This window comes from Bactrocera tryoni, unplaced genomic scaffold (genome assembly GCF_016617805.1).
Source record: "Bactrocera tryoni isolate S06 unplaced genomic scaffold, CSIRO_BtryS06_freeze2 scaffold_25, whole genome shotgun sequence".
Taxonomy (NCBI): Eukaryota; Metazoa; Arthropoda; class Insecta; order Diptera; family Tephritidae; genus Bactrocera; species Bactrocera tryoni.
In genome coordinates this window covers 396,138-408,417 of record NW_024395977.1, presented here as the reverse complement: position 1 = coordinate 408,417, position 12,280 = coordinate 396,138, and the positions used below count along the sequence as shown (strand labels likewise).

Below are 12,280 nucleotides of genomic sequence, written 5' to 3'. Positions count from 1 at the left end.
ATTTTATTCAGACCCCTTCTCCTCTTCTATCGGGTCCTTTGCAGTCCCAGGTTAAATGGCCTGGTCCAAAGCAGCGAAAGCATCTTTTTGGGGTTTCTTTCAGTCGGAGCCTGCAATTAACCCAGCCGATTTTTATGCGTGCCTGTCGCATCAGTGTGTCAGCCTTATCCTCGTCGAGCGTTATATATGCCCTGACCTGCTCTCTTATGTTAGGTGCTGTTATGCTTATCGTCAAGTCTCCGATGGAGTCTTGTAGCACTTTTTTTACAGCCTCTGCTACTTCCTCCTTTGTTGAAAGGGAGTCGAGGTCTCTGATCTCTATTGTTGCTTTTGTCTTAAGGTCGGCCACAATTGCGGATTCTCGGAGGGTCGTCTTGAGTGCCTCGCAGAAACTGGCTTTTGTGGATTGTCCCTTCTCCAGCTCTAGTAGTAGAGCCTCGGATCTTGTTTTGCGGATCCCTTTGATTTTTACCTCCGCTTCTCTTAGGTTTTTGCTCCTTTTGATCCTTGCTACGGATATTCTTGAGGACCTCGGCGTAGCTGTTTCCTTCTGCTGGCTTAATGATTATGGCCTCCGATTGTCGTTTGGGCCTTCTTTTTGCTCTCTGATTTGAGACGGTATTCTTCCCTTGTTGTCCTCCCTTTTTGGCTTTTTGTTTTCCGTTCCTTCGGTTGTGAGTGTCTTCCTTGCTTTTTTGGGCAAGACTTTCTGCCACTGGCCGTCCTTTTCGCTTCTTGGTCGCACTGTTTCTCGAGGCTCCACTGGGCTTGTCGCCCGCCGCTTCGAGGTTGTTGGCTCTGGGGTCATGATCCGTCTGCTTAAAAGTCCGCGTCTTTTCTCATTTTCTGCGATGAGCCAGTTTCTGCGGTAACTCTTCATTACATCAAAGAGTTCGTCCAACTGTGCCGCCCCGTTCTTGACATCCAAGCTGACGTTCTTTTGCTTTGCCATCGCCGTCTTCATGATTTGAACGATACTCTTACATTTTTCCAAAGATTCCTCTTCTAATCGTCTCATTTGAGTGATGTACTCCTGTTTCGGTGAGTTTTGAGGTCCTTCTGTGGTGGCCACTGGGGTGCTCTTCCCTTCTCTTTTTGCTGGTGGTTCCTGTGTGACAGGAGTTTCTTTTGAGGCAATTTTTTCTCCCGCTTTTTCGACTTGCTTGGGAGTGATGGTCAGTATAGGGGATCTAAGCATCCTACTACTTCTGCGGAACACGGTCCCGTATTGAGCATCTTTGTTTTGTTGTTCTTTATGTGATTCCTTCTGTTGGTGTTTTTGTTGTTGTTGTGGTGTACTCATTTTAGATCTAGTGGGTCTCCGCTTCAAGCCGCTATCTCCGCACGTTGTAACAGTTGCCCTTTATGAACCCCGTGGTTATCTATGCAAGCAGGGAGGCCACGCTAGGGTTGACACAAGTCCTTATGAGAGCTTGTGTTCAGAGCCAGGTTCAGGCACGAATCAGGAGCTCGTCTCAACTGAACCTGTACGGCCAAAAAAAAAAATTTTTGGCGACGTGCATTGAACGTACTTGAAGACCTGCCAGGGTTTTAACGAGACGGAGGCGAGAGCAGTATTAGCCTGCCAGCCATTTCGGTAAGATGTCACTCTTACCTACTGAGGTTGTAGAATACTGCCCTCACCAGCCCTTTGTTAGACTAATCCATTATTTGTTTCCAGTATTCCATAATCAGAACCTTACTGGCCTCGATTCTGATGGGCGCTTGTCCAGGGTTTTTCGCCGTCGTCTGTGCACTTTTGGTGCTGCTTACTGTATGGTTCCCTCGTCGCTTTGTTGCCTCCCTCTCGTGGGTAGGTTCTCCCTCGGTGCAACCCCGGTGGGGGTTGTGGACGCTTATTTAAAGGCGGCATCTTCTCGCCTCTTCGCCGGAGGTTCATTGGGCATATTAGGCGTTTTGAGCCAAGCCCTCCTCTCCTGCAGCTCTTGGTCGGGGGCTGCATTTTACTATTCGCAGCTAACCTACTTAGCGTAGGCCGTCCACTATCCGCCTGCTGTGACCCCGGTAGTAGCCTGAGTTCAGCCCCACCCAAGATTATTTGTACACAATTATTATCACAGAATTAACAAAGTTTTTATAAGATGGGTATGAAATTAAAATCCACAACAGGAATAATATAAATTTTTAGTTTTTATTACTTTTACACTTTATTACATGAAGTCTTTCATTAGTTTTCTATAAAATTAAAATAATATACATGAAGCAGAAAATACAATATATATTAATTAGGTGATTTAAGAATTTAATTTAGCTGAACATTTCTTAGTCTTTCATAGCATGTTGCACTGACTATATGTAATTTTTGTAGATATTGTTATCGCTTTTATTCGGCATCGCTCTATTTACGCACGATTTTCTCGTAAAGAAATATACCATATGTAAAAGCAACAACAAATTTATCGAGTTGAAATCGTACAGATTATGTTTTGTTTTCCATATTTTAGATAACTTGAATGGTTCAGATAACAAAAAGAAATACAATTTCCTTTATCTTTGGTTTTAAAATATATAACATGAAATTAATTGTAATAGCTGTGTTTTATTTGACCATCGTAAGATTTAGCTTATTTCATATTTTCACTTAAAAACGAAGTGTGTTGGCAATGCGGGCGGGAATAGTCAGCTGATATTCAATTTGTTTCAAAATGTCTGATGTCTGATGTGGAGAAAAAGTTAGTTTGAATTCTTCAATTCGTAAGCCTGATATTAAATTACTATATAAATATATTTATTTTGTTCATTTAATGGTATTCTTCTTCTTCTTAATTGGCGTAGACACCGCTAACGCGATTATAGCCGAGTTAACAACAGCGTGCCAGTCGTTTCTTCTTTTCGCTAAGTGGCGCCAATTGGATATTCCAAGAGAAGTCAGGTCCTTCTCCACTTGGTCCTTCCAACGGAGTGGAAACTCTGCTTCCCCGGGCGGGTACTGCGTCGAATACTTTCAGAGCTGGAGTGTTTTCATCCATCCAGACAACATGACCTAGCCAACGTAGCCGCTGTCTTTTAATTCGCTGAACTATATCAATGTCGTCGTATATCTCGTACAGCTCATCGTTCCATCGAATGCGATATTCGCCGTGGCCAATGCGCAAAGGACCATAAATCTTTCGCAGAATTTTTCTCTCGAAAACTCGTAACGTCGACTCATCGGTTGCTGTCATCGCCCAAGCCTCTGCACCATATAGCAGGACGGGAATTATGAGCGACTTATAGAGTTTAGCTTTTATTCGTCGAGAGAGGACTTTACTTTTCAATTGCCTACTCAGTCCGAAGTAGCACCTGTTGGCAAGAGCAATCCTGCGTTGGATTTCCAGGCTGACATTATTAGTGGTGTTAATGCTGGTTCCAAGCCAAGTCTCGAGGGCGACGACTGTTTGTTTGATGACAGGAGATATTTCGTTTTGCCCTCGTTCACTGCCAGACCCATTTGTTTTGCTTCCTTGTCCAGCCTGGAGAAAGCAGAACTAACAGCGCGGGTGTTGAGGCCGATGATATCAATATCATCGGCATACGCCAGCAGCTGTACACTCTTATAGAAGATGGTACCTTCTCTATTTAGTTCTTCAGCTCGAACTATTTTCTCCAGAAGCAGGTTGAAGAAGTCGCACGATAGGAAGTCGCCTTGTCTGAAACCTCGTTTGGTATCGAACGGCTCGGAGAGGTTCTTCCCGATCCTGACGGAGTTTTTGGTGTTACTCAACGTCAGTTTACACAGCCGTATTAGTTTTGCGGGGATACCAAATTCAGACATCGCGGCATAAAGGCAGCTCCTTTTCGTGCTGTCGAAAGCAGCTTTGAAATCGACGAAGAGGTGGTGTGTGTCGATTCTTCTTTCGCAGGTCTTTTCCAAGATTTGGCGCATGGTGAATATCTGGTCGGTTGTTGAAGCCACACTGATAAGGTCCAATCAGTTTGTTGACGGTGGACTTTAATCTTTCACACAATACGCTCGATAGAACCTGATATGCGATGTTGAGGAGGCTAATCCCACGGTAGTTGGCGCAGATTGTGGGGTCTCCTCTTTTATGGATTGGGCATAGCACACTTAAATTCCAATCGTTGGGCATGCTTTCGTCCGACCATATGAAGAAAGCTGATGCATGCTCCTTATCAGTTCTTCGCCGCCGTGTTTCAATAGCTCGGCCGGCAATCCGTCGGCCCCTGCCGCTTTGTTGTTCTTCAGGCGGGCAATTGCTATTCGAACTTCTTCATGGTCGGGCAATGGAACGTCTGCTCCATCGTCATCGATTGGGGAATCGGGTTCTCCTTCTCCTGGTGTTGTGCGTTCACTGCCATTCAGCAGGCTGGAGAAGTGTTCCCTCCACAATTTAAGTATGCTATGCTACTACAGGAGTATGCTCCGGTCTTGAAACCTTCTGTAAGCCGCCGCATTTTTCGTAGAATTTTCGAGCATTACCACTGTCGGCCAGCTTATCAAGCTCTTCGTACTCACACATTTCAGCCTCTTTCTTTTCTGTCTACAAATGCGTCTCGCTTCCCTTTTCAACTCTCGGTATCTATCCCATCCCACACGTGTTGTGGTCGATCGTAACGTTGCGAGGTAGGCAGCCTGTTTTCTCTCCGCTGCGACACGGCACTCCTTGTCGTATCAGCTGTTCTTCTGCACTTTCCGAAAACCAATGGCTTCGGTTGCAGCTGTACGTAAGGAATTTGAAATGTCGTCCCACAGTTCCCTTATACCGAGTTGTTGACGAGTGCTCTCAGAGAGCAATAGTGCAAGCCGAGTAGAAAATCGTTCGGCTGTCTGTTGTGATTGCGGCTTCTCGACGTCGAACCTTCCTTGTGTTTGTTGGCGTGCGTTTTTTGCTGCACAGAGGCGGGTGCGAATCTTGGCTGCAACAAGATAGTGGTCCGAGTCGACGTTAGGACCTCGGAGCGCACGCACATCTAAAACACTGGAGACGTGTCTTCCGTCTATCACCACATGATCGATCTGGTTGGTAGTTTTCGATCCGGAGACAGCCAGGTAGCTTGATAAATCTTCTTATGCTGGAATCTAGTACTACAGATAACCATATTTCGGGACCCGGCGAAGTCAATCAGCCTCAACCCAGTTGGGGAAGTTTCGTCGTGGAGGCTGAATTTACCGACCGTAGTGCCAAAGATACCTTCTTTGCCCACCTTGGCGTTAAAGTCGCTAAGCACGATAAGCGCGCTCCAAGCGCTCATAGAAGGCATCTTTGGTCACCTCGTCCTTCTCTTCCGTCGGGGCATGGGCGCAAATCAGCGATATGTTGAAGAACCTTGCTTTGATGCGGATTGTGGCTAGACGTTCATTCACCGGAGTGAATGATAATACTCGGCGACGGAGTCTCTCTCCCACCACGAATCCCACACCAAACTTGCGCTCCTTTGTTTGGCCACTGTAGTAAATGCCACAAGGACCTACTCGTCTCTATCCTTGTCCCGACCATCACATTTCTTAGACGGCGGTGATGTCAGGGCAGCTGCACCTTCCCAATTAAGGGACCGGACATTACAGGTATTGGGCAATATGTCCTTGGCATATTTGTTGACTTCAAGGAGGCGCTTGATTACCTAAGCTGGGGTCGAGTGGTGCAACGGCTGGAGGAGCTTGGCTGTCCGGATATTACTCTTTGGCGGAGTTATTTTTCGGACAGAAAGGCCTTTCTTGTCGGCATGAATGGGAGTGTGGAGATCGGAGTTGTTCGAGGCTGCCCGCAGGGTTCCATCTGTGGTCCATATATTTGGAACCTTATGATGGACACTCTGCTTGGGCAGCTCGAGCCACTCTGTAAATGTTGTGCGTATGCGGACGACCTTCTTCTTATGGTTGAAGGTCGCTCGAGAGCGGAGTTAGAACGGGCGGGAGGAGATCTCTTAGAGATCGTTAATTCTTGGGGTTTAGGTGTGGGGGTCGACATATCGATGGACAAAACGGTGGCAATGCTGCTGAAAGGTAGATTGTCATCGGGTCGTCCACCGATTGTCCGTGTGAATGGGGTCAGCATCAGATACGTGACGCAAGTCAAATATCTGGGACTGACCATGAGTGAAAGGATGTGTTTTACTCCACACTTGGCGAAAGTGAAGGAGCGATTGCAGGCAACTGTAGGCAAAATACGACGGATTTTGAGGAGCGATTGGGGTCTCGGACGTCGTGCTGTCCGCACCATATATCGTGGCTTGTTTGTGGCCTGTGCCACTTATGGAGCCCCTGTATGGTGGGAGACAGCCACGACTGTCTGGGGTTCTCAAAAACTCCTCTCAATCCAGCGTTGCATGATGCTTGCATGTTTGCCTGTATGTCGCACCGTCTCAACGGATGCGATGCAGGTTCTGTTAGGTGCACCCCCTCTTGACCTGATTGTCATACAGCGTGCTGTTGCATTCAGGTTAAGAAGGGGCTTGAGTGTGTCATTGCTGCGGAATGACTGGATTTCCGACGATGATGTGGAGAGGGAGGGATATCTAGGGAGCAAGAGGCTCCTAGATGATAGGGTTAGGTGTAGGTGGCAAGAACGTTGAGACAATAGTCCTAACGGCCGAGTGACGTACGAGTACATTCGGGACGTGGGGTTCGTTGTGGATAACCCAGACTTCAGATTCTGTCTGAGTCTGGGTTTCCTTCTTACGGGGCATGGGCCTCTGAATGCATTTTTGCATCAGAGGCACCTTTCGGATACGTCGGGGTGTTTTTGTGGGGCAGTTTTAGAAAACTGGTCGCATTTAATTGCGGAGTGCCCGATGTACTCGGACATTAGGGATCTGGGTGGTATGGGGATTAGCTGGACTGATGGACGATTAGATGTTAGTGGTATGATCTCCACTAGTCGGAATACCGAACAGCTAGGGTCGTATGCGCGTGAATTATTTAAGCGGCGAAGGCGGTTAGCTGGAAATTAGGGTTTTAGTTTCTGTATGATTGGTGTGTGTAAGGGATGTGTGTATGGGGTCCAACCCCTGGCCACCAGTCCAGAGCCGTATGGAAGCTCAACTGGTAGTAGTTTCGGCTACGAGGTCTGACCGGAGACTTACTTCTGGTACCACGGGAGCAGGAGCCCTTGGAGTTCGCTCCAACCTGCTCGTGCGGACTGGCCCTCAGGGGAGTATCGTGGTGGTTGTGGTTAAAACCCAAATCGCGGGAAGAACTGACTTTGTCAGTTCAATGTGGAGTTGCATTGCAACCGGGTGCCGGACCCAAAGCACGGCAGAGGTTTTAGATGGGCCTCGAACCCTACCAAGGTGGTTAGTGTGTCCATTCCACACTGCCAATTGGTACTGAAAATGCTTAGCATTCTCAGGGCGCTGATCAACGCATTGATTTGATCCGCTGTGCTTTTGAGCGCCGTGGAGTAAGGCTGTCGTCAGCAGGTGCCCACGTAAAACACACCGGACGTTACCCAGAGGATACTTGGTCAAAGACCGGAAGTAGTGAGTTGCTTGAGCCATGTGTAAAAGAATCGTTTCTGGCCACTCCCAAGTGAATGGCGATCAGGGACCTTTCCTCACTTGCGTGAACTTCTACACATGACTCCTTCCTTTGATGGTATTAATACAAACAAATTATAAAATGTTCATATTCCTATTAATTTTAACTTAAACAAAACAAATAATTTTGTAATTTTTGTTTGTTTAGATTTTCATCTGTCAAAATGAACTTTATCGTTATTGCTAACTACTTTTTTTTTGATAAATCATAGCTATTGTGAATGAAAACAAGAAAAAACGTTAACTTCGGCTGCACCGAAGCTAATATACCCTTCACCGGTGCATTTCTTTTAGTAACTATGTGTTCAGTTTGTATGGAAGCTATATGCTATAGTAATCCGATCTGAACAATTTTTTCGGAGATTATATTATTACCTTAAGCAGTAATCCATGTTCAATTTCGTGAAGATACCACGTCAAATGGGAAAGTTTTCCATACAAGCGCTTGATCCCGATCGTTTGGGTTGTATGGTAACTATATGATATAGTGAGCCGATCTGAACAATTTCTTCCGACATTACATTATCTACATGAACAATAACTCATACCAAATTTCGTAAAGATAAATATATCGTTGAATGAGGAAGTTTCTCAACCAAGCATTTGATTCCGATAATTCAGTTTGTATGGAAGCTATATGTTATAGTTAACCGATCTGAACAATTTCTTGGGAGATTGCATTGTTGCCTTAGAAAATAACCTGTGCCAACTTTTGTGAAAATACATTGTCAAATGTGAAAGTTTTCCATACAAGAACTTGATTACGATCATTCGGTTTGTATGGCAGCTATATGTTATAGAGGTTCGATGTCGGCAGTTCCGACAATGAGCAGCTTCTTGAAGAGAAAACAACGTTTGCAAAATTTCAAAACGATATCTTAAAATCTGAGGGAATAGTTCGTATATATACAGACAGACGGACGGACAGACAGACAGACGGACATGGCTCAATCGACTCAGCTCAACATACTGATCATTTATATATGTATATACTTTATAGAGCCTCCGATGCTTCCTTCTGGGTGTTACAAACTTCGTGACAAACTTAATATACCCTGTTCAGGGTATGATTCGCTACTCTCCAACTCTATGCTAATCGAAGATAGCAACAATTTAAAACAAGTAAAGAAGGGCCAAGTTCGGGTGTCACCAAACATTTTATACTCTCGCATGATAAAGTGATAATCGAGATTTCATTATCCGTCATTTCCATATTTTTCAAATACCGTATTTGTGTAAAGTTTTATTCCGCTATCATCATTGGTTCCTAATGTACTGATATATTATACAGAGAAGGCATCAGATGGAATTCAAAATAGTGTTATATTGGAAGAAGGCGTGGTTGTTAACCGATTTCACCCATATTTCGTACATGTCATCAGAGTGTTAAGAAAATATCATATACCGAATTTCATTGAAATCGGTCAAGTAATTCCTGAGACATGGTTTTTGGTCCATAAGTGGGCGACGCCATGCCCATTTTCAAGTTTTAAAAAAAGCCTGGGTGCAGCTTCCTTCTGCCATTTCTTCCGTAAAATTTAGTGTTTCTGACGTTTTTCGTTAGTCGGTTAACGCACTTTTAGAGATTTTCAACATAACCTTTGTGTGGGAGGTGGGCGTGGTTATTATCCGATTTCTTCCATTTTTAAACTGTATATGGAAATGCCTGAAGGAAACGACTCTATAGAGTTTGGTTGACATAACTTAGTAATTTCCGAGATATGTATGTACAAAAAACTTAGTAGGGGGCGGGGCCACTCCCACTTTTCCAAAAAAAAATACATCCAAATATGCCTCTCCCTAATGCGATTCTTCGTGCCAAATTTCACTTTAATATCTTTATTTGTGGCTTAGTTATGACACTTTAAAGGTTTTCGGTTTTCGGCATTTTGTGGGCGTGGCATTTGCCCATCTTCGAACTTAACCTTTGGTATATATAACCCTATATCTACTTACAAACAACCGTTATGTGAACAAAACTATAATACTCGCCTTAGCAACTTTGTTGCGAGAGTATAAAGATCAAGGGTTTCTATGAAAGTTGCGTTAGATATCGAACAATTAGTTAGGAATTAAACCATCAGAGCACAATATGTTTTTTTAAATTGTGACGACCTAGGCCTTCAACGTGTCTAACCCTCAATAACTAAATAACTCAATAGAAAAATCATTATTACGACTTATTGCTTTTTTAGATATTCAATCTTCGAGGCAATCACATCCTTAGACAGACGTTATACATAAGTTTATGTGACATTTAAATACAAAAATTTTACTTTCCATCCGAAAAATAAGAATATCTATAATAAATTTAAAATTTTCTACATTTTAAGACTTTGAGTGCTCTTTAATCGTAATAACACCGAATTTTTGCATCGGTGTGACTATAGAAACATGACAACATTATTTCACACTGGAGTCCAATAGACAGTCATTCAAGTGGACTGCGCACATGATGAACCGGTTCTCAAGAGTGGAAAGACGAAAAAGTCGACAAGGTTATGACATCAGTCTTTTGGGATATACGTGGTATAATCTTCATCGACTGATTACTGAGCAAGTTATAATCCATTGCACTGAATACTTGGTTGCAGTTCTATTCTACTATTCTAAATACTTAGAAATTGTATTATTTTTAATACTAACTAATAACAATACTTAGTACATTGTACATAGTCAGCCAGCGCTTGCAATGAAAGCGGAAAAAACATTAGAAACCTCAAAAATAACACTATTTCTTCACTATTTAATGAATCTTATTATACATACTTGTATGTATAAACCTTCTTCTTCAATCACTCTATCTATTAAAGAAAACCGTATCAAAATACGTTGCGTAGTTTTAAAGATTTATATTTATTTTATATTATGTATTTATATTGAAATTATTGAGAGACACTTGGTTAACAAATATTTGTAAATCTTTACAGCTCAGGAACCTAAATGGAGTTTGGAGCGACGTGAGTCGTCGGGTCACTTGGTTTGGCGGAAGGAGTCTCCCAGTTCTAAAGTACGTTTTCGTTTTGATGTTGAAGTATTGGAATTTGAGAAACATCCCCATGAAGATATTGAATACAAAAAAGGCGGATATTCTGCTAGCAATATTACTTCAACTATAGCACTCTGTGCTACATGTGTTGCGGCGGTGGCTATTAGCGTTTTTTTACCATGGTATCTTATGGATAAGGCGCTATCAAGGGGTTCATAGTTTTATACTTTTATGGTGCATTTGAATTTTATACATATATTTAATCCTATATTTACACGTCAATATTGTTCTAGACCGAGGGAACGAAAATGTATACACGTTGGCCATTTTATGCGAAGTTATACTTATCGAATCCATTTACGTGAAGAGAAACCCGCTCTGTGTTATCGTGCGATAGAAAATAGGTTGATACACATCATCGGAACAGCATAAATAACAATTTCAATTAAAAATTTCGAACATGTAATAAAACTTACCAGATAGAATAAATTTAATGACTCGCAAATTTATATATATGAATTTACGCTTAAATATTTATATGTCAAACATTATAATTAGTATTGTACAAAGATAAGTGCCTTAAAATTAATTAAGAAATATTTAAAAAACATTATTAGAATTTATATTCATTTTAAAACTAGTGAGATTAATCTGTGATCTTAAAAGCATCGCCCAATATCAATATTCACCGATGCTGTAGACTTATTAAATATTGGTATTTTAAGTGCTATATGATTTTCAATAAATAAAATCTTTTATTTACTGTACACAACTTAATAATATATGAAATTTTATTCGACAACTTCTTGTTTAACAACCTTTTGGAAAGAATATGATTAATAAATCAGAAGTTGGCCAAAACTAAGAAAAAAAAAATCTGAAAAGTAAACTAATAATTGATTTCGAAATACATGATAGATAATAATAAAATATTTATCCACTTGGCACTTAAAGGATCGTCAATGAAATTTTCGAGAAATCGATTTTTTTTGTTGCATTATCGGATACACTATAATAAACATTCTCTCGGATTTTGAAATCGAAATTCAAATTATTAAGGTCGCTAGAAAGGAAACAGAGTGGGGAACGTTGCAACTCCAATCTTTAAACTCAGAATGGTGTTTTTCAAAACGGTTTCCACTCTCACATGAAGAGTTTTGATATGAGTTTATCTAGTTCCAATTTGGAGAGAACATTTTTAACGTTATTCGCTATGGAAGCTTTTCTTTTTTTTTTTTGGAATTTCCCTATTTTTTTTACGAAAAACTGTCGAAAAAATGGGCCAAATTCGACACTTTTTGTTTAAACAACCGCCTTTTTGTCTAATTAAAAAAAAAACACAAACACAAATCTTATCTGAGTTTGCATTATGAACGCATTTTTTGTTTTAGATTATATTACAATATGGCCATTGGCTAAGTTAAATTACTATAGAACCTTTTAAATAAGTGCTATTTATGAATCAATCGAAATTCAGTGAGTGCGGTCACAAAACGTAGTGAGCGCGATTACAGGTAGTGCGAGTATAGTCGAAAAGTGTACTTGCATTTTTTGTCCTTGCATTTTTGTAAACATATTATCGTGTGTAATAAAAAGCGAAAATGCAAAAACAAAACCCCCACATAATGGTTAGTGAGAACGTTGTAAACGTCAGTAACAGCGGAGGCTGGCAAAACACATCAAACCGGTTTGCAATCTTAGACACAAACACACAAAGTGATGATAACAATGCTTGATAAGAATAATAAATAAAACGCAGATTTTCATACCACATGTAAACAAAATTAATAGTGG

General features: G+C 41.8%; 1 protein-coding gene across 6 annotated transcripts in view; it reads left to right on the top strand.

The window, feature by feature from the left end:
- The window catches only part of LOC120780613, a 67,185-nt gene extending 55,919 nt beyond the window's left edge, over nucleotides 1-11,266 (top strand). For all 6 annotated transcript variants that reach the window (XM_040112875.1, XM_040112872.1, XM_040112874.1 and 3 more), the window contains 2 exons: nucleotides 10,428-10,720; nucleotides 10,780-11,266. In XM_040112875.1, the coding sequence (XP_039968809.1) occupies nucleotides 10,428-10,705 (278 nt within the window). In that variant the 3' untranslated portion in view covers nucleotides 10,706-10,720; nucleotides 10,780-11,266. The remainder of the gene's footprint in view (nucleotides 1-10,427; nucleotides 10,721-10,779) is intronic.
- Nucleotides 11,267-12,280: the final 1,014 nt, after the last annotated feature.